Source organism: Poeciliopsis prolifica, unplaced genomic scaffold (genome assembly GCF_027474105.1).
Source record: "Poeciliopsis prolifica strain line A6 unplaced genomic scaffold, Auburn_PproV2 SCAFFOLD013, whole genome shotgun sequence".
Lineage (NCBI taxonomy): Eukaryota > Metazoa > Chordata > Actinopteri > Cyprinodontiformes > Poeciliidae > Poeciliopsis > Poeciliopsis prolifica.
The window spans coordinates 1,274,060-1,296,371 of record NW_026562388.1 but is presented as its reverse complement, the minus strand read 5'-3'; the positions used below and the strand labels follow the sequence as shown (position 1 = coordinate 1,296,371).

Sequence of the window (22,312 nt, the reverse complement as noted above, 5' to 3'; positions counted from 1 at the left end):
GGAGAAAATGTGGAAGTTAAAAGGGGGACAAATATATTTGAAAGCTGCTCTCAACTCTTCTGAAATGTCAGCCAATGAATCGACGGAAAACACAAAATGAGTGCAGTAAAGAGAACAATAAATCAAACTTTTTATTTCTCCATATAGAAAAGAATCAAGTTAAATAGTGAAACAGTCCATCAAAAAAAAAAAAAAGAAAAAAAAGCGGCATCTTGTTTTCAAATGATGGTCCTTAATACATTAAGCTTTGTCCCAAAAGGAAAAAAAATACTATGTTCACAGTAATAAATATCGAAAACAAAATCTTTTAGATATAGACAGTATATATATATATATATATATATATATATATATATATATATTTGTGTAAATATATATATGTATAGATAAATTCATATACAGTAAAAAGTTATTTTCAAGTTTATCAAACTTAAAAAATTTAAATAAAAATGTCCGAAAACAGAATAATGATTGCATTTTGTCATTCCCCAAGGCATCGGCAACCATGGTCATTCAGAGTCTGTAATAAATAAAATGGGATCTAAAGATTGTAGTGCATCACTGTAAAAAAAAAAAAAGAAAAAAAAAAGAAAAAGTAGTGCAAGTTGTTTAATTCTTTGCGCAACTTAATCTTGCATAAAAAAAAAGAAAGAAATTTAACTAATCCACAAAAAGGAATGACAACAATCAAGCAGAGTTGGTTGGGGACCCACTTGTCTCTGTTCTGCATGATAACTTTCTCTGCAGTCTTGGCAGCCGAAAAATAATAATAATAAAGTGAGAGAAAGCTTTCACTTGTATGAAACCATAGCAAATCATAAACAGAATTATTTGGCAAATAAAAACAAACTCATCTGGTCTTACGCTTTGTAATAATGATAATAATAATAAAAAAAAAAATCTAAGAAAACTGTAGATGTGATGCATAGAAATGAAATCACCGGCAGCAAAGAATAACTTAATGTGAGTGTTGTTTACTGTCATGCAGCATTTCTGAAATGCGACGCAAGGCAGATACCGTGGATGCGGCAAAGCGTGTACGACGAATGGAGACTCTGCCTGTGTTTGCACGTTTCCCTGGCTTCCTTTCCCCCTCGGCGTTGAGGAACGGGAGCCAGGGGGTAAGCTCCCATTTCTCCATTGTCTGCAGGATCTGGCATCCTGCTGAAAAGCCAGGGGGCGGTAGAGGGTGTAGGGTGGGAGGAGGCCTGGGTGTCTCTGCACAAGCAACGTTGCGTGCGGCTGCATGTGGTTGGCTGAATAGTCTCAAACCTCGGCACCCAACTCGATGACCCCAGTATCAATGATGGGCACTAGCTTATCTTCCACCTGTACCAGCAGGATGGTCTTGTTGATGTGGGAGCGACTGGCTGGGTCTCGGCTACAAGGCAACCACCGGTGAATCACCTGCAGGGGGCAACACAGGAGAGGCGTCAGTGAGACGAAGCAGCCGATCAAATTTATGAGGCAAGTATGGAGAGGAAACGAGGCTATTTTTTATAATTTGTTGTTTTTTTTACGCTGGGTGGCAGCTGATGGAATTAGGCGACTTTAGTCAACTTGAAAGTAATGAACAAAAAAATAAATAAAGAAAATTAAATCTTGCCTCTTATGTACGACAGAGGATTAGAGCCAGGCTAAAAAAAAAAATTTTTTACGAGAAAAAAAGTAATAATATTTCAATAAAAAGTCACAATAAATTCAAAATAATACAAGAGCAAAGTTTACACTGAAACATCATAGTATTTTGAGAGTAAAGTTGTAGTAACATGAGAAAAAATGTCACAATAATACGATAAGACATAATACTGCCAGAGTCAATATACGGTGATAACATCATAATTCGGATTTTGTAGCCGAACAAAGTAACGTTCACGGCCGACTTACATGACCTTCCATGCCCTCGACGGGGCTCCAGTCCCTCCAGCAGGTCCGTCCTGCCCTCAGTCTCATCGCCTCGTCGGGCCACAGCAGCTCCTTCCGCTTCGGCAAGTTGATGTTCTCCAACACCTGAGTCACATCCACAATCTAAAACACACACAGAGACTGAAATCAGAGCTGATAAATTCACAACACACACAAATCTGACAAGCATAGCGCTCCAATGTCTTATATTTAAAGGTGACCTCTCATGCTTCCTTGAACAGTTGACGTCTGTGGGCTAGACAAAACGTGTTCATTACATATTTTGTACAAACTCTTTTTCAGATCATCAGACTTTGGTCTGCTCACTTCCATCTGTTTTGAGCTTTCAGAATGAGCTGTTTTAGGGCCTATTGTTACTTCAAATTCAAATAATCTGCTGCTGGCCACGCCCACCGACTCAAAGTCTGCACTCGCACATGAAATCAGCTGCAAACAGATGCGCAACTGTACAACCGTACATCTTTGAAAAGCAGAAGCACAACGAACATGAATGTAGCAAGTTGTTCCTGGATGATAAGTCAACAGTGAAACACTTGTCTTTTCCAGCAGCCATTTCAAGTGATAAAATCAGCAGACCAAACATGCTGAAGTTCTGCTGGGGTTGCTAGGTAATGGGCAGTGCCTGCTGATTTGTGACATTACTTTTTGGAGGTTTTTGGAACAGCTCCTTTTCCAGACACCAAAAAACATTAATGTATTACCACAAAATTGGCTCGGTGTTTTTTTTTTTTTTTTTTTTAAGTGCTTGGTCTGTTTTTAGAAGCGCAGAAAACCCAGATGGACAGAAGAGTGCATTTTGCATGATACGTCATCTTAAAAGCAAAAAGTCCCAAACCTGCACTCTGTACGAGATGTCGTCTCTTCGTACTGTGGAGACGGCGGGGTTGTGCTGCTGCGGGTAGTGGTGATGGTTGTGGAGCTGGCTGAGCGGGTCCGTCACGGCGCTGCACACGCCGTCGTTTCCCAGCAGGCCCACCAGGGTGTGACGCTTGCAGGGCGGGATGCTGTGGCTGGAGAGGGAGGAGGACGGGCCGGCGGGGTCAGACGTGGAGCCCAGCCGCAGCTGCAGGGAGGTGGGCAGCGTGCGCAGGGACAGCTGGCTGGTGGAGGAGCGGCGGCAGGGCTCCAGGCCCGTGGTGGAGGTGCGCAGCGAGGAATGACGGCTGCTGCTGTAGCGGTAGGACGAGGACTGGCTGGCCATGGAGGCGCGGGCCGGGGACTGACGAACCAGACCGGACTGAACCGACTGGGAGCTCTGGCTGGTGCCTGGGTGCGGAGATTCAAAACAGATCTAAGAAGTTTTGTTCATCAGATGTGCAAAAAGCCGGGAATTCGTCGGCAGCATCATTTAATCTCAGAAACAAAACAGTAGTTCCGGGAAGGACTTAGAAAACATTAAGGAAACCGCATCGTGAACACTAAACAACGCAGAACATGGTTATGTCTGTCTATTCAATCCATCATATGAAATTAGAAAGAATATTACCCAACAGCCCCACCAGCACGTGGCCTTCCATTTAAAACGGCAATGAGAGCATTGATGAGTGAAGCAGCCTACGATAACTCTGGTAAAGGTTCAGCTTCCAGCAGGGGAACCCTAAACATTCAGATGGAGCCACAATGGAGCAGTTTAGAGATGCACTGACACCAGCCCTGTTTTGCCCGCTATAATCGAACTCTAGTTTGTTTGTCTTGAGAAGTCCGGGTTGTTTGGGGAGGTATGAACACCCAGCGAACTCTGATATGGACCAAAAAAAGAAAAACTGTGGTCCACCTAAAAGCCCAGGTCTCAGTTCGGTTGAAGTGAACTCTGGCGCAGGTCAAATACCAAGCAGACCGGAAAGTGCTTCAAAACCAGGAAGCTGCCTTAGCGCAGGGCATTCTGGGTAAATAAACCAAAATAATGCGCCAGACAAAAAAAAGGCTTGTGATCTTTTACCAAAGACGAAACAGAAACAAATGCTAAAATCTGATGCCACTCTATTTTTGTTTGCATTCCCTGAAGAAGGAAGTCGCGCTCAATGTCTTCTTCTGCAGTTTTTTGTCATTTTCTTCAGTAGTTCTTGATGCGGCGCCTCCACAGGCGAGGAGGGGAACAGGTTTGGTTTGTTTGAACTGTACTGTCTGAAAATGTAACAAAAGCTGCAATTTCAGCATTTGTCAGGGGCACTCAAACTTTTTACCTGGAGGGCCAAAACTGTGAAACAGAAAGCACATTTTATTTCATTTTTTAAAATCTTTTGAAGTTTAGCTATAAATTTATTGAGTTTGATTTAATTTTGTCTGCTCAAAAATGAACTAAATGTGAAAAAATTGCATTGAAACGACCAAACTGGACGTTTATGCAACCAGGTGTTTTTTCTTTTTTTTTTTTTTAATAATCGTGTGTCAAAAGCACAGGAAATGCTGATGTGGAACGTCGCCCAGACACTGAGCTGTAAGACATTTATGCAGCAACAGTCTTCAGTCAGAGGCCTCGTTAGATTCCTTGCTAGACTGACTGCTACCGGCGATTCTTCGTGCCCACAGCATCACAGCGACTCCGTGACAATCATATGATTTACGACACCCATTTAATTTCTCTTCAGAATACATAAAAGTTTTTTTTTAATTGAGTCACATAAAGTTCCACTAAAACAGTGGAGTTTTATGTGGCAAACGTCTTAAAATAGTCGCCTCACCTAGAGAATGGGGCTGGTATGAGTGAGGGGGAGCGGGTCCGGTGGTTCCACCGTGTGACACCGAACTCTGGTGAGAATCTCCCCCCATCCCGTTCCCGCTGCCGCACGACAACCCCCCGGCGTCCGAATCCTCGATATTCCCTCCACTGTTACAGCCAGCGCCACAACCTTTCCTCAACCTGTAATGAAAATGGCTTTTGGTCTCATTTTCACCCAACATATTTCACACACACACGACTAGCACGTCAATAACGTCGTGCTGATGTGGAGGTGCGTGTCCATAAGCGTCGCTAACCTGTGCCAGGTGCTGACAACAAAGTTTCGGATGTTGGCGATGCTGATGGGCCCTCCCAGGATGTGTCCGAGCTGAGGGTGCGTGTTGCAGTAGGAGGTGGTCAGCGGAGACACGTAGATGGGATACCCGATGGGCTGGTCGCAGGACGAGTTGATCATGTTCCGCAGGGCCTGCTTGGCGTTCTGGATGCTCCCACGCTCAGGATTTCTGTTTCTCAGGAATACCAGCTCCTGCTGCTGCCCGGCCCAGAGGCCTCGGACGCATTCCTTGTTCACCTGTCCCGCGAAAGCAGGAGAGTCTTGTTAAATCACCGTGTCATACAACAACAGCCCGCTGAATCTGAACCGGTGCCACCTTGATGACGCGGAAGCTGAGGAACCGACGATTGAGCATGATGATCTTGTACTCGTTGGTGCCTTCGTCCAGGACGTGGCGCAGGGCGAGGAGCGACGGGGCGTTGGACAGCACGGCGCTCCTCCAGGCCGGGTCGCCCTCGTGAGCGATGACCAGGTTCTGCTGGTGCGACGAGATGGCCTCGTAGAGAATAGCCGGCTCGTCGTACTCGTCAGGGGACGTGAAGTGGTCCTGAAGGAGAAACGCAGCAGCGGGTAATGAGATGGCGTCTCAGTTGAGCCTTACAACTTTTTAAAAAATAATCTGTTTTTTACGTACAGTACTGCAAAAAATAGTATTGTATGAGATAGTTAATCTGTGAAATGATCAAGCTCCTCTGTCTTCTCCCAGTGCTAACTACACAAATACACCATATGGTCAGAAAACAAAGTCTTCGCTCTCATGTGTTGCAAAAGTATTCATACCAATCAAACTTTTTCACTTTTTTCTGAATACAAATGTAATATATTTTATTAAGGTATGTGATAGACCAAGACAAAGTACCACATAACTCAAATTAAAACCCTCTCCTGGCAGGTGTTGCAGATTTGCAACAACTTAGCCAGTCTTTTCAAGTAATTTGAGCCTGAGAGGGTTAAAGAAAAATTTTTAATCTGATAACCCTTACTAGCTAGCTAATAAGAATATCAGCTAGCCTTTGCTAGCTACCCTAATATGCCCTTCCTAGCCACCTAGTATATACTCTCAAGTTATCCGTAACTTGAGAGTATTATCAGTAACTGGATATATTAGGGATGCTAGCAAGAGCTGACTGATACCCTTGCTAGCTAGCTAGCCAAAAGCGGTATTGGGTTGTTGATAAATATTTTCCTTCAACTTGAGGGTAGCAAAGGTATATTAGAAGCTAGTTAGCAGTCAGTAGCCTGAACCGCCTGGAATCACAGAATGGAATGAAGAAAAAAGAAAAAAACTACACAAAATATGCAAGATTAAATAGTCCTGCCATGACCATCATTTAATAAAAGTTTTATGAATGCAAAACATTTTAAGGCCTTAATTTTAGATACATAAATTTAAGACTTTTTAAGTATGTACGAAAGCCCTGTTACAGCTTTGCTCACCTGGTGTAATTTAAGAGACATTCGGATTCCAGGCACCACAACTTTCCTGAGCAGTTCCATGTCTGCGAAGATCCACTCGTCTCGCACGGAAGAGATGCGGAAGTCTCCTTTAAATAATGCGTGCAGTCCATAAAGGAAAGATTCCAGGTTGCTGAGTGGGCAATGAGAAAGAAGAGATGGAAGTTTTAAATGCTAATATCCGTCCAGTGTTCGCAGTGGGTAGCAAAAATAATAATACCAATCAAACTTTTTCACATTTTGCCATGTTCCGCATACAAAGTTAGTGTATTTTTACTGTGATGTAGTGTAATAGACCCATGCTGTTTTTCAATAACTGGATAAATTTAATGTGGATTTTTTTCTCAATTGGATTTAGTTCAGGACTTTGACTGGGCCATTCTGACACACAAATTTATTTTCATCTAAACCATTCAGCCGTTAGCGCTCGTGTTTCAAAAGTATCGAATTGTTCCACATTTTTCCGAGTACAAATGGAAAAATGTTTGGATTTTTACGTTTGTAAAATAGTCCTCTCACTATAAGAGCTGCAATTACAGTGAAACCAAATCACACACCACTGGATACTTTAAAAGTTTGTGACAAAATGTAGAAGAGTCACAGGGATAAGAAATCCCCCTCCCGCTGATGTTTAGCTTAAAAAAAAACATGTTGCGCAGGCGTTATAAATCATTCACTTGGCTTAATAAAGACGACAAGATAACCTGGACATGTGATGCGCGGCGGTTCCCAGCGCTCTCCTTCCCAGGACGCACAGGCCAAAGCAGAGCAGCACGAGAGGCGAGTCTTTGTCACTGTTGAGTGGCTGCAGGACGAAGCAGAAACAGGAAACTCCTGTTAGTCTTCATAGCAGGTGGAGTCATCTGTTGTTTTAACATTTGATCAAATTTAAAATGTTTACAACTGGATCAGACCACGTGTGTTAAGCAACAAAACATTTCCTCCAATCAGCTTCAACACAAACCAAACTGTGCAAAAAAAAACAAACAAAAAACCCCAAATCCTACGCAGAAAAGATCTTAATCTGGTCAGATGTATTTTTTGAGGCATACCTTAGCCCTTTGAGAGTTACAGTACTGGATCCATCCAAGGTAGATGCCACAGAAACTGTCTCTGGAGATGCCCGCCAGCCGGTGGTCGTAATCCTCATCGATGTTTGGATTGAAGGTGGGATCCAGGTCCACGTAGTTCCTCTCGCCGCATCCTCGCAGGCCCTCTTTCATGGTCTCATTGGACAGCCATTCCTCCAGCTTGGGTGAAGCGATCACGTAGTAGATGATACCCTGAGCCCAGAGAGCGACAAGTTCAGATCTGTTCTCAACATTCAGACAATCAGCTGAATCATCAAAGTATCTTCAAACAGTGGCTTCACCAACTTCAATCTCAGACGTTTTTCAGAAAGAATGAAACTTAAGACCTGCAGCACGACAGAAATGTACAAAAGAAAATCAAATATTTTATAGTGTCAAGCTTTTGTGATAAGTAGCATTGTTTAGCTTAGTAACAGATGTTGTGAACACGCACGTTGTCCAGCCAACTGTCAATAAATTTACCCTTAGTCACAAAAAAGTTATTTAGCTAGCTTTTAGCTAGAATATATTAGTCACAGAACTGCGTGTGAAAAATTTAAAAAATCGACACATTAAAAATTAAATAGCTACTAGGACAAAAAAAAGTAATACCTGAATCAACATATTTAAGGCCAAATAAATAAAAAAAATTAAGATATTTTGTACCATGTTCATGGTAAAGAACATTATGATTGAAATTTAAGACCTGTGATGTGACAGAAACGTACAAAAGAACGTCGTATGGGTGTCCAAAATGTCAGAAAATGAAAACAAAAAAGAAACGAAAACACACACACGCACAAGGAAGAAAACCAACCTTAACATAGTAAGTGGTGAGGATGCGCCGCAGGTCGAACACCTGCAGCATGGAGGCGGCGCTGTTATCAGTGATGCTGTAGCCCTCCAGAACATATTTGGTGACCAGAACCTCCCAGGCCAGCCAGCGCTGACCGAAGGCAGCGTTAAAGGACAGGATGTGAGGGAGGTGGCCCGGCTCGCAGCAGCAGCAGCCCTCGTCTTCCTCCACTCCCTCAGTGATGGCCTCCACTTCCCTCTGCTGGCAGTAAGTTCCTAAAAAAAAAAACCAAAAAAACAATCAAAAATGCTAAAAAAGAGGAGAAGGATGATTTTTCACTGTCCATCAATAAGGGGAGATATTCAAGCGTTTATTTCTATGACAATAAAACCCCCTTAAACTCTGGTTTTACTACAATGGGGAGCCAATCCATTTTCTGTTGCACAACTTTTCCCACAGCATTTCACTTTATCGTGCTTTGAAAAACAAAAAGTTGTCGGGTTTGCAGATAAAGACGCTGACAAGCTGGTGACTGTGTCAAAAGGTTCACCGCGTCACATGCTGCTGGCACCGTTTCATCAGGTCCGCTATGTCGCACAAACCCTCGAGCTAAATGACTCGGAGTCACGCTGATAAACAGCAGCCAGGTGTGTTTTCCACCACAATAAAGCGATAAACTGAGGTAGTAAAATAATTTATTCTTGTTTTTAGCTCATTTGGATCTAAACCTGCTGAGTAATTGTTTACACGCAATTTATTTTTCAAAATTTTAGAAAGGAGAGAAAACAACAATAACACAAGAGCTAGTAAACAAAGAAAGGACCCAGCCTCATTCAGGCAAATCAACCATTATAAGAGTAATCGATTATTCAGGCGATTAATCAACTAATTGGATAAAAATAATCTGCAGATTTTTTTATTTAGCCACCCAAGTCTTGCTTATCCAGTAACAGCCCTCAACAGCAATACAGTGAAGAGCTGAAGTGTTGATTACTTTTTGGATTAACCGATTAATAATGGACGGTACAAGGCGATTAGTAAAAGTTTTTTTTTTTTTTTGTTTTTATACCGTTTTTGAACCAGGTGAAGCTAAAACTGCACCACTTGAGGAATTTTGGGTAGAACATATTTACATATAAAAATTTTAAACTCAAAATGTTTGTTTTCTGTACAATTTTGGTTGAATTGCTGCTCTGGCATTGTTGTTCTTTCAGTAAGCGGGCCTTTTTTTTTGAGTCCAGTTAATGATTAATCAATCACTAAATGAGTCGACAGTTATTTCAGTAATTGATTCACTCGTGACGAATCGATTCAGCCGCTCCATCGGAAACTGAGGGGTCGAGTGTTTGAAAAAGCTCCCTCACAAAAGCAATGTGAAATCTGTGCTCACACACTTGAGGTTGGGCCTAAACGACATCAGAAACGTTTTTCAGCGAGTTGTACTTCATCTTTTCTTCCTCATGAGTCATTTTTCTGCAAAATTTTCCGTTAGTTAGAAAACTGATATTTTAAAGGCCACAGTGCCGGTACTGAATCTCCAGGCTCACCTCTGAACTCCAGGCCCCGGAGCTGGAAGGTGACCAGGCCGTTGCCGATCTCGATGAGGTGCACCAAAGCGTTCAGGTAGTCCGACGCCAGGATGAAGCAATCCCCGGTGCTGAAGTTCCCCCAGCGGCCCAGCAGGAGGTCTCCACACAGGCTGTGCTGCAGGGAGCGAGTGAGATGCTCGTAGAAGATCGAGTTCAAGTTGTTGTCGTCCGATCCTGAGAAAAGGCGAAATGAAGTTGAGATTCAAACGTCGCATTTTAGAGGCTGTGCAAACATGGTAGAGATGTGTGAAAGAGGCCTTAAAGAGGCAGTACTGTGTGTTTCAAGGCAAGTAGTACCATTTTATAGCACAATTACGTAATGCTACCATCAGTTCTAAAAATGCTATATGTATTAAATATAAAATTTGACTTTGTAAATTAGTACTTTGAAATTGGGCCTCTGCCGCAATAAAAACTCCTCCTCTTTTCTGAAACTCCACCTACAGGTGGTCATCACAACATGGCTCCTCTAGTAACCCTTTAACAACGTTTTTACCAGCGTTGCACTGAGAAGTAGCTCCTATAATGAGCTCCGCAGGTGAACAGTTCCACCAAGTATTTGCAAAATTGCTGCTGGCTAGTCTGAAGGAGCAGAGTGAAGACTCGCGGAGGAGGGATACCGTGTGAGGCAGAAGCTTGGAAACTGCAGCTCCAAGGAGGAGCTGCGTCTCGAAGGTGGCCCTCGCTTGGTCTCCCCAGGGGTTTTGCGCAGCTGAATGGTTGCCATGGAAGATTAAAGGATTTCTCAAATATGCAACACTCCAGGTATGACTTTCATAACTTGCTGTAAAGCTCAACACGGTCAATTTTACATAATACTGCCCCTTTAAAACATATCTAGATTTTAGTAATGCAGCAAGATCTCACACTGAGAAATGTGTGATCTGTCTCTGTCAAGATTTCTGGCAACAGATCAACGCAAAACGACGACTCACCCGGATTTCTGTCGAGCTGAGAGGCTAGCCGGGTGTTTGAGTGATCAACTCTCTTGGTCCTGCACAAAATGAAAAAAAAAAGAATTAAAAAAATCACCACCTTAGAAACGCGTAGTTGGGAATAAGCAGGTGCAGTCGCCTACTTGTAGTCTCGCTCCCAGAACTTCACAGGCCGAACATAGGAGGTGATGAAGATGGCGCTGCCGAGGAAAGGGTTGAGGGGAGTGGAGAAGACCGCGGACACCACAGCCTGGACAAACAGCATGGCGGAATCTGGACGAGCTCAAGTCAAGGCGCCGTAATGACGACGCGTTTAAAGAAGTGATTCGTATTGAAACCGAACATGTCAAACAGCTGAGTGCAGGGCCGAAGGATACGAGGCACGGCGAAGGGCTGAGCGAAGGCATGGAAGGCTGAGCCCCAGGTGATTTGCCACGGAGCGATGTAGGTGTAAACAAAGTGCAGCTTGTAAAAAAGCTCCCACAGCTGTAAAGACAGAGAGGGAGAAAAAAAAAACATGTTCTGTCCACCAAATGAACAAAGTCGTAGTGGATTTCCATTTGTTGCCGCTCACCTTGCTGAAAACAATGGACATGAGGAAGAGGTCCAGCAGCAGCGTCTCGGACAGATGGCGGTAGTCGAAGGTGAAAAACAGGACGGTGAAGAGGATGGTGACGTACTGGTAGGTGGGGCTGCTGTAGCAGGAGCGGAGCAGCTTCAGGCCGGCTACTGTGATCATCAGAGCGCCGACCCTGGCAGAGCAAGCACCAGAAAAAAAAAACATTTTACCGCATTCAGTTTGAGTACATTTGCTTCATGTGGAAAGAAATGCCAAGTGAAGAGAAACGTTTTTCACAAAGTCAGTCACGCACAAGCTTTTGGAAGAAAGAGGCCCACGGTTGGACTCAGCAGCCAACACAAAGTTCTCATCCATGTAGTCGTCCCGGCAATTGTTGTGATGAACGACAGTGTTGCTGTTTTGAGGCCATTTTCAAGTAACATTTTGAAAAGGGCGCAATAATGCACAGTTCGCCCTTTCAAAGATGGATAAACTTTCATTTTGTGAACATTTAAAAAAAAATTTGAAGTTTAACTTTGATAAAGCAAACTTAACACTAGTTAAGTCTTAAGAAATCTTCACTACTGAGAACACCAGGACTGGAAGATATTTTAAATATCCAAAATACAGCAACAACCAAAAATAAAAAATAAAACCCACACACAAATGAAGCCATAAATAAAATGAATCATGTCGTCTTTGTAAACAGAATTGCCCTTTAAAAGATGTTAATGGTGAAAATGGAAATTATGGAGTTTCTTTTTAATTTATTGTGTGATTAATTGGTTAATTGCTTATTGCGACAAGTTTATAAGTATCCTTACTTTCAAGCCCAGTCCAGCTGGAATGTTTGTAGGTGAAAGGTTCGATCCCGAGCGGCTTTTGTGCCGTTTCCTGTCTTTAGATGCACGCTGGTGTTTTTATGCATGTCTACATATCAGGTAATAAAGGAGGATTTTGTGGACCAACAAGTCCCTATCATTACTCCTTTAAAATTAGAATGCAGCCCTGGATGTGGGTTCGTTCTGAATCAATAATGTGGAATTCACAGCGTGCCGCTGCGTCATGACCGGGTACGTTACTTTCCCCCCAACGTCATTGTTTTGCTTACATTTACATTTTTTTATTAAACAGCACCTGGAAATGAAGCTTTTTAGTTGAAGCACCCAACACTCTGAAATCATCTGCACAGTATGGTATGAAATTATGTTGTTATACAGTCACTGAAGGAACATTTTACTCACAGTTATGAAATACACAAATCTATAAACGTGGCGGTACAGAAGGTGTGCAAGTCATTTGGCATTGTTGTTTTGTTTTATGAGGAACAACTTTTCTGTGAGGTTTCAGCTAGCAGGCTGTATTTGACAAGAAAAACAGAAAGTTGCGGATTACTAATGGTACATTACTAAAAAATGACAGAAAAAAAACAATCCAATTAAAAAATTGGAACATAATCTGTGCTTTCTGTGACCTGGTTGTTTTCATAATTTAGTTCAATTAAAAGTTGAATTTTTAATACTACAGCAATTAAATTTTTTTTCTATTTTTTTTTACTCATATATTACTAGGGTTTTCGATAAATGTGTCTAAAATAAAGCCAAACGTTGTATATCCCGTTGTAAATTTGGTCGCGCACAGACAAAATGGAAGTAAAAGCACATGAATAATACATAAAAATGTAGACTCCTCACTCTGTGTCAAGTCTCTTTGGACTGGCGAGTTCCCTGGCGCTGCCACTCAGCTCGTTGAGGATGACGAGAGGGTAAAGGACGTTCTTTTCGACAAACAGCAGCCACACATGAAGCTTTTCGAACCACATGACATGAGCCGCATCTGAGTGGAGACAAAAGGTTCAGCGTTCAAAGCTCAGCAGGACGGCCAAAACCGGAACCGGCAGGTCAGGCTTTTCAAAGAAAGAAAATAAATAAATACATTTTTAAAAATCGGTGATTGGACAGAAAACTACAATCGGTGCACCCGTTTTTAAAATGGCATAAAAGTGTTTTATACGGTTCATTTTTTATCAGAGCCGTCCTGCTTTAGCTGCTGTCACAGTTTATTTATGAATTAGGGGCCTCACAAATAGGGGTTTTTATCAGGGGCGTCAGAAGAAACAGGGGTGAACACCGATGCACACCCGCTGAAGCACCCAACACTTGTTCATTTCTTATCTTTAAATAATTTTGAAATAAGGTGAAATTTTCACGTTTTTTATTTGTTTATTTCATTCATTTGCAGATTGAAATGAACACGTTACACGCTGACATAACGAAACATTTTGAATGAAATGGAGAAGTTTGAAGAAAAACATTGAGTTCTTTCAAAAGTCAATTAAACTTTAAGCAACTGTTTAAGCAACTAAATGTCAATCTGCAGCTCTGGAAAAAATTAAGAGGCCACTTAAAATGATCACTTTCTCTGATTTTACTCTTTTCATTTAAGTAAAATGAACATTGTTCTTTTATTCTATGAACCACTGACAACATGTCTCTGAAATTCAAAGCAAAAATGTTGTATTTATTGGCAGAAAATGAGAATTGGTCAAAATAACGAAAAAAGATGCATAGCTTTTTTTAATAATGCAAAGAAAACAAGTACATATGGAAAAGAAAAATAAGAAAAAAAATATGATATTTTAAGAAGAAGAAATTTATCTACTCTCTTTGTTTTTTATTTCTTCCATGAACAGTAATACATTGTTCCATTTGTATTTCTGTTTTTTTCATTCGCAGCTGTGCACTCCTTTGTTCGGCGCATTGCAGAAAACCTCTATATATTTCTCTGAAAAATGTGGTTGTAATTTCAAAAATGAAAAAATAAAAGGGTCAAAATTTTAGGGCGTGCCATTTGCTTACCTCTGACTTCAAACTGGTAGTACTCCTTTGCTTTGAGCAGCGGGTGAGAGAAGCAGTACCAGGGCAGCTGCTTGCGAACTTGTGGGAGCAGGTAGTGGGTGAGGAGTCCCACCGTCCCCAGCAGAGCGTACAGGACGTAGCTGAGGAAGGGCTGAGGGGAAAAACGAGGCCATCGTTAAACCTAAAAGTTACATCTTCCCAGTCCGAACACACAGGCAGAAACAGGGGGTCAAAGGTTTTGGTCATGGATGCTCCTCAGACAAATGGAAGCCTAATAATCGCGCAAGACTTTGAAAAAGTCTGCGGCTATGTTGCGAGCTTTACTCATTTCCTCCAAAAATCATTGACAGTAGTTTTCAGAGCTAACGTTTTTACTGTACCTGGAGTGCTATGAACACTGTGCTGACATGTATGGCAAAGTAAAGGACAGCAATGACCACACAGACAATCAGGTCCGACTGCAGGCGCTCATTCTACACATTTGAAAAGAAACATCAGGCATGAGATGAGAAATAGGTATTTAACAAAATGTCATGTAACTGGTCTACGCCTAACCAGAGCTTAGAGAGCTCAGGATGCCAGACTCACCACCGAGGCCCTCAGCTTGTCCGGCAGAGGGTCCTGCACCTCAGACAGGGGGTCCTCTGGGTTCTTGTCTTTTAGATTTGGCAAAATCTTGGACTGTATCAGTGAGCTGCGAAGTAAGAAGAGAAAAAAATGTTCCTCTTGTAACTTCCCGGGCACAATTAATTGATATATTTTTTCCCCAAATGCCATTTTTATTCCAAACTCCTCCAATTATTTTGTTAACATAAAAGAAATTCGCTAGTTGAGCAGAATTTGTTGTCTTTGTTTATTGCTTAGAAAAACTACTAGTTAGTCTTTGAGACAGTTTTGTAAAGAATCTAAAAAAAAGTAACAAATATTACCAGATACATGTGAGCACATGGACATAAACAAAGATGGACAAAAAGTTTGTCGTCCATCCGTTGCTGTCAGCGGATGTCGCGGGTGTGTTAGATTGGTATAATGGTTCCATCTCAGGACTTTTGTTTGTAAGAAAAAAAAAAAAGGATAACATTTTTGGACACGTTAAAATCTAATTAATTAATATTACTGCCTTAAAGTTCCCGTACTAATACATGATTAATCTGCTGAGTTATACTTCAGTATTTTTATGGTCATCTGTCTTCGTAGTGTGCTCAAAATATTTAACTTGTGATAAGCAAAAGATAAGCAGATGGGTAGAAATCCTTTTGCTTATGAATAGAAAACGTAAGGGCAGCTTGGCAGTGTGTAGAAATAAAAGCCGGCTGGGGGCGCTGCAGCAGCCGATACAGTCACACTTTTATATCACTGTAAAAGTCGCTGCAAAGGTAGCTCCTTAACCGGATGAAATAATGCCAGCGACCTACGATGCAGCTCTGAAGAAGGAGAGCAGTGATTTATATTTCCATGCCAGTGTTTCAAAATCCAGCTGACAGAGAAAACAGATGTTTTAAAGCAAGCACCTAAAAACACTAATATTTTGCAGCCCTGGGCAAAAAAAGGCAGAGGCTTACATGAGGACAGAGGGGTCGCTGCTTTGCCGGCTCAGATGGTACGACACTGCCACCAGGAGGCCGCAGAACACAGAGAACAACACAGGGATGTGGTGCGGCTCCCAGGTCTCCTAGAGCGATGATGAAAGCTTTGCTTTTATGTCACTTTACGGGTTCAAAGACCAAACAAATAGAGGACAAACTAGCCTACTGACAAAGAAATCGGCTAGCATCTTTCTGCAATAATCCACCTTTACGTCTTGGTTAGCTCTTACCTTGAGCGCTCCGTAGCAGAAGCCGTAGAGCAAGGCGACGGTGACGACGCTGCGCAGCGTGCTGCACAGCGCTGACACGAGACTCGTGCAGGCTGCAGACAGACAGAGAGAGAGAGAGAGAAAATAAAACAGCAGCAACAAAACGACTGACGGGAACCAGGCCTTCCGGTGTTAGAGTGTGCTGGGTGTGACAAAGTGTGTGAGTGTGTGTCGCGTCATCCCGCCGAGGTCACAGCCACTCACCGTTGCCCCCGAACACATGGACGTCCAGCTGCTCGAAGAGGTACATGACGAACGTGTTGACCTGTGGCAGCAGCCCCACGAAGAACACGATGGGGAAACTCAGAGTGAAGACTGCAGGAACACACACACACACACACACACACACACACACACACACACACACACACACACACACACACACACACACACACACACACCCACCCCCACACACACACACACACACACACACACACACGGTGACTTTCAGTGCTTTCTGCATCTGGACTTGCAGCACAGCAGATTTTCTGACATGATTAAAATTTTTATTTCACTCAGTTTGGAGCAATAAAATATGCAGAACGTCTAGCAGGAAGTGCACCCACCAATGACGAGGTCTCTGGCCGACGCCAGCAGCAGCGAGCTGGTGAGCGCCACTCCGTACAGGGTGAAGCGGGACGAGGTGATCCTCAGACTGCCGTAGTGCAGCAGCCAAATGAGGCCGCAGCACAGGCAGAAGTAGACCGGCCGGCTGTACGCGATGATGCGATTGTGACCCTGCAGGCACAAGGGGAATGATCACAGTCTTGGGCGTCTTCCTGACGCAGCCGGGTGTTTGCGAGAATGGATGTCTTTGCGACGTCGTTCAGAACAGTAGTAATACGGAGCGCAGGGGATCGGACTCTGAAAAAAAGCTTTCATCCACATAAACCTGCACCGAGCAGTTGCAATAAACATCTAAACAAATAGGGGGCAGTGTAGCGCAAACATAAATCTTCAGTTGTGGCTTTGTGCAGTCAGCCAATCAGATTGCTTCAAAGCACCCGCGACTTCCTGTGTCTGAATTTATGCATTATGCGTTCATTCTGGATACTAACAAAGTTACAAAGAGCGAGGTAACACATTTTTCTGGACGATAAATTGTTCCAGAACTTATTGCGACAAACGATAATATCGTTGTTTTGAGACCATTTTCAAGTAATGCACACATTCTCAAATATCAATAAACTTTAGATTCTATTAAACATTTAATACTGGAACTGGAAAATATTTTAAATATTCAAAGTAAACCAAACAGAAACAACAAATAAAATTAGTTAATTGGTCTTTTAGGTCAAAATAGGTAGTTTGATTAATCTGCGTTGTGTATAAAAATCGTAATATTAATCTTGTGCGTTAATTTTACCAACTCTACTGTATACATGTATTAAAGTTCAATATGTGTTCATAAAGGCATACTAGAAAGAACAGTTTTCCACTGTTGTTCAGCTATTCATACAATTATTCCAAAGGAAAATGTGATCAGTCACATTAGATCTGTTCCAAGGGACAAAGGTCATCTTCGTGCCAGTTTCCGCTGGAGGCAGTGACCCGCCATGCTTTTCACACACCACAGATTTGGGCTTTTGAAAAAAAAAAAGAAAAAAGTTTTTTTTTTTTTTTTTACGTCATGAGAGGAGACGATCCAAAGTCCTGAACATCAGCTCAGGGAGCGGAAACGGGGACAACACCAGCGGGTAGCGGGAGAGAGAAAGTGAGATGCAGACAAAGAGTGAGAGAGTGAGCCGTGGCCTAAACTCTCAGCAGCTATTTAAAGCTTTGCGCCTGCAGCTGAGTAAGAGCTGCATTAATAAAAGACGCCGTTTCAGAGCAGTCCTACTGACGCAAGTGAGGGAGGCGGAGGGGGGACTTACAGAGGAAAAGCAGCATCATTTTCCAGAAGCCAAAAAAAAAAAAAAATCTCCCACTAAATAAATAGTGCAGGTTGTAAAAATGATCAATCCAGACAGAATTTCTACCTTGAACACGAAGTCACTTCATTTGAACTGGTTCAAGAGGAACTTTTAGAAGTTTTATGCAGCGTAAAAGACATGAGAAATAACTACGTACGTGTCGAGGCGAGGAGGAGTCCGGCTGAACGCTCTGGAAATAAAGAAAAGCAGAATAAATAATGGAAGGAAGTTGATACACTGTTGGAAACCAGTAGTCATCAGAGATTTTTTTTTTGTTTTGTCTCGTTTTTTAAACATTTCTGACTGAGAAAGAAAAGCCCAACACTTCAGAGCGTCACAGACTCCCCCACCCCTCAGGGGAACGCCGCGCTTTCATGTTCTCCCCCGCCGAGTCGAGGCGAATGAGAGCAGCGTTTGAACTCCTTCCTCCCAAAAGCGGCTTCTCCGTTTCACTTCTTTTTTTTTTTTTTTTTTTTTTTAAGGTCAGGTCGACACAGTATTAAGCTGCTGCTGAGTCAAGCGGCTCACCTTCAGCAGGGAATACTGGCAACTTGCGATGACGAGGCAGAACTGAAAGACCCAGATGTCGGTGAAGAAGCCGTGGACGAGGAGCACCGAGCCCAGGAAGGCCACCAGGACGGCCAGCACCACGGCCAGGACGTTCTCCAGAACCTCGCGGTTCCTGGAGCGACGACGAATACAGACGCAACAGCTCGTTTAAGTGCGGCGACGGAGAGAAAGACATTTTCTTTTACATAAAACTGAACAAAAGGAGGAACAGTGACACAGAGAGCAACAAATCATGTGTCGGCGAACTGGAGAGGAGTGAGGAAGAATATTCTCTGAACTTGGGCTGCCATTCTTGACAAGTTCATTCTGACTGAGAACAATGCTTGTTGGTCGCTCAAACGGGAACACAAATTGCGCATCACAATTTATACCCATAAGAAAAAAAAATGAGAGAAGCAATAAAGAGGACAAATACCATATTGGAAAAATGGCATAAAAAGCAATATTAATAAGAATAAATCCACAATAAATCAAACATGTAAATTCAGAATTCAAAAAAGGCCCAATGACAGGACCCTGAGGTATGCCTGGAAAACATTGAAATGCGTGATACAGGTGATGTCAACATCAGAACGATCGTTCCCTCAGCTTCGCCATGTGGTCTCCAAACTTTAAATAGTTGAACTGACTTGTGAAGAACTTAGTTTTATTGTCAAGAGTTTCCTGTTTATAAATATGAGAAAAGTTTTTTTTTTTAAATTTTCCTGTAACTAATCAATGAGAATCCATTTGTATTTTATGGGTGTAAATAAGAATATGTATGCAATCCTCAAATTTGCTATCTGTCTCGATAACAAATTTTTCTGGACGATAAATTGTCCCAGAAGTTATTGCGATAAACAACAACGTTGCTGTTTTGAGATCATTTTCAAGTAATATCATGGTGACGGCATATTAATGCAAGAACATATTCTCAGAGATCAACAAGGTTTAAATTCTGGTTAAATATTCACTTAGGGCCATTGAAATATCCAAAATAAACAAACAAAATATTAGAAGCGAAAAACAAAATGAATTATGAAGTCTGTAAACAAAAAATGTCTTTCAAAATAAAGACAATTTATTTCTTTTCTTCAGTCAGCACCAGACTGAAGACTTTTATAATCTCATTTTTGTAGATAGAGAAAAACAATAAATCATGTAAACGAAAATTATTGAGTTCGTGTGAATTTATAAGGCGATCATAATTTCATTGTTGCTTATTGCAACAGGCTTACTAAAACCAAAACGCCCTAACCGTTCAATGCATTCACAGATCGAGTGAATTGGTTGGGTCGTCTGAAATGCCAAGTTACCCAACACGACGTGAAACGCGGGCAGAAACAAAAGACGAGCCCACCTGTCGAACAGCGCCAGCAGCGTGAGCCGGTCGAAATGCAGGCCGACCCACAGGTACGGGAGGAGCCAGAAGCGGTAGTACTGCTTGGCCTTGCCGGCGGGAGCGGAGGCCGTGGCGCTGTCCTGTCCCAGCGGCTCGTCCTGCAGCTCCGGGCTCAGGTCTCCGTCCTGCTGCTCCAGCAGCTCCGGGTCCATGGTTAGCAGACGGTTTAGACGGATCTGATGGAGGGAGAACTGTCTCGTGGTCAGCTACGGTTCTCTCAATTTGCGACAACAAACTCAAGGAAGCGCGTGTCATTTTTTTCACCCCTCCGCCCAAAAAAATCTGCTGAAACACACACACACACACACACACACACACACACACACACACACACACACACACACACACACACACACACATATTATCTTATCAGTTGGTTACTCACCAGGTCGTGAGGGTAGAAGCGAACTGAGGTAGAACTGGAGAGGTGGGAGTCGGTGTCCCTGCACAAACACCACATGAAGAAAAACGTCTGCAGATCCTGGTTTTCCCATGACATCAAGATAAAAACAAAACGGCTGGACTGTTTTCAGTCCAGGACGGGGTTTTTTCAAGTGTAAGAAAAAGCAATCAATGTATCCCCAGAGATAGATATAAAACAGAGATGCTAAATAAAAGGTGCTAAAATGTTCAACTTTTCAAACTCAGAAAATTTGAAACTCTGACAATTTTTTAAAACTCTTTTTGAAATAATTTCTGAGACTATTCTTAAAATCTCTGAAATTTTTCTTGCAAATTTTTTGACTTTTTCAAATAGAAATTTACAAGAAATTTTCTGCGGTTAATCTGAAAATGTCATCATTTTCTTTTCGCTAATTTTCAACTTTTTGAACTCAAAAATGTCAGATTCTCTCCTGACATTTTTGTCATCATTTTCTCCAGATGAATCTCAAAATTCCTGAGTTTTTGATTGAAATTTGCTTCTTTTTTATTCTCTCTCTCTTTTTACAACGGCCCTGATTGCCGTCGTAGTCATGAGAAAAACTGGAAACAAAAGTAAAGCTAAAAATTGTAACCAAACTGCTTGAAAAACGAAGGAAGAGTTTAAGCCTCTCAAGCCCAACTTTCTGAAATCAAAATTTACCACAGGTTGTTGGAGGCTCGCCTGGTTGCGGGTTCAAAATTAACCAGCGACATGTCGCACCCGCCGGCCTCGTACAGGGAGGGAGTGAGCTTTCCTGGGGGAAACACGACAGAAAAAAAGAAGAAGAAACAGTCAGATTTATGTTTGAATTCAGAAAACCAGACGGCTGATGCTTTGTATTCCTCTTTCTTAGCGGGAGTCTGAACTGAGTTCAACAGATGAACAGCGGCGCTTTAATCGGATTCTGAAAACGACTAAACGAGAAGCGGGCGGAAAGCGAACGCTCAGCGACGTTTCCGTCTCGGAATCGTTTCGGTTTCTGTTCCTGACGCAGCTGCAACATTTCCGTCAAGTACTGCTATCCTTAAAATGCTGCTGTGGCAACAGCAACCGGCTTGTGTTAATATTTGCTTCAAATTCAAGTGGCGAGAGGGTGATGTAAATGTCCCGACTCGGTTTGCAAAACCAAACAGTCAATGAAGTCTGTAAAGAGTTGCCGCTGTAAAAGTTGCCTGACTTTAGTAAAAACAAAGGTGCATTTTCTCCCGTTAGGAATAGAAAGAAATAAAGTCGCACTCCAAGCAAGGAATCTGTAAATCTGAAATGTGCTTATCAGAGATATTTGAGAAGGGTATGGACCCACTGTGCAGAAAACACAAATGTCCAGAGAACTCTTCAAGTTGCTGGCTGCAGTCCAGCTGTGGAGCAACAGATCTGCTGCTGTTTCCCTGTAATCATGTGGAACGGCAGCCACAGGCTGAGGAGCTGAGCAACACGCACAGTAACACACATATTAACACAAAGTGCTGACGGTCAGAGGCTGGAACCAGCAGGAAGACTCACACACACTGAAGAAACTTAATGCACTGCAGTATTGATTAATGCTGTTAAAGAGGAAGGAAGGAAAGAAGGAAAGAAGGAAGAAAGGAAAGACAACACACAAGGACAGCAGGAGAAAAGGACACATCGGCATTCTCTTTGTTTTGCACACAGGTTCATGGACTTCCCACGAACGTCGGTTTTCTGATGGTGAAGAGCCTCGGTCGGTGTCAGTGCGTCTGCGAAGGGAACGTGGATGCGCTCGGCTGGGATCAAAGGTCAGATCCCCACCGGCTTCAGACGCAGCCAGGCGCCATAAATGGAGCACGCATAACGCCAGCAGGCTTTAACTGATTAGGACGGGCCGCCAGCCGTAAATAACAAGCACTCTCCTGTGATTGACTGAGACGGTCACATCTCTCTCTTTCTCTCTCTTTCTCTCTCTCTCTCTCTCAATCTGAGTCACCGTGGAAACTATCCGAAAGCAG

General features: G+C 42.6%; 1 protein-coding gene across 3 annotated transcripts in view; it reads right to left on the bottom strand.

Annotated features, from left to right (window-relative positions):
- Window positions 1–958: 958 nt before the first annotated feature.
- The window catches only part of pcnx1 (pecanex 1), a 37,365-nt gene continuing 16,011 nt past the window's right edge, over window positions 959–22,312 (bottom strand). The window contains exons 9-36 of one of the 3 annotated variants that reach the window (XM_055038376.1): window positions 21,006–21,099; window positions 20,307–20,364; window positions 19,880–20,112; window positions 18,499–18,652; window positions 18,128–18,160; window positions 16,624–16,795; window positions 16,262–16,372; window positions 16,019–16,110; window positions 15,765–15,874; window positions 14,791–14,896; window positions 14,583–14,675; window positions 14,203–14,353; window positions 13,039–13,180; window positions 11,360–11,537; window positions 11,163–11,271; window positions 10,929–11,058; window positions 10,786–10,844; window positions 9,809–10,024; window positions 8,283–8,536; window positions 7,448–7,678; window positions 7,100–7,200; window positions 6,378–6,528; window positions 5,257–5,487; window positions 4,903–5,177; window positions 4,608–4,786; window positions 2,762–3,192; window positions 1,888–2,028; window positions 959–1,407 (exon numbers count right to left, since the gene is read on the bottom strand). In XM_055038376.1, the coding sequence (XP_054894351.1) occupies window positions 1,267–1,407; window positions 1,888–2,028; window positions 2,762–3,192; window positions 4,608–4,786; window positions 4,903–5,177; window positions 5,257–5,487; window positions 6,378–6,528; window positions 7,100–7,200; window positions 7,448–7,678; window positions 8,283–8,536; window positions 9,809–10,024; window positions 10,786–10,844; window positions 10,929–11,058; window positions 11,163–11,271; window positions 11,360–11,537; window positions 13,039–13,180; window positions 14,203–14,353; window positions 14,583–14,675; window positions 14,791–14,896; window positions 15,765–15,874; window positions 16,019–16,110; window positions 16,262–16,372; window positions 16,624–16,795; window positions 18,128–18,160; window positions 18,499–18,652; window positions 19,880–20,112; window positions 20,307–20,364; window positions 21,006–21,099 (4,376 nt within the window). In that variant the 3' untranslated portion in view covers window positions 959–1,266. Of the gene's footprint in view, window positions 1,408–1,872; window positions 2,029–2,761; window positions 3,193–4,607; window positions 4,787–4,902; window positions 5,178–5,256; window positions 5,488–6,377; window positions 6,529–7,099; window positions 7,201–7,447; window positions 7,679–8,282; window positions 8,537–9,808; window positions 10,025–10,785; window positions 10,845–10,928; window positions 11,059–11,162; window positions 11,272–11,359; window positions 11,538–13,038; window positions 13,181–14,202; window positions 14,354–14,582; window positions 14,676–14,790; window positions 14,897–15,764; window positions 15,875–16,018; window positions 16,111–16,261; window positions 16,373–16,623; window positions 16,796–18,127; window positions 18,161–18,498; window positions 18,653–19,879; window positions 20,113–20,306; window positions 20,365–21,005; window positions 21,100–22,312 lie in introns of those variants that run through there. The other 2 variants (XM_055038377.1, XM_055038378.1) reach the window with 2 other exon arrangements.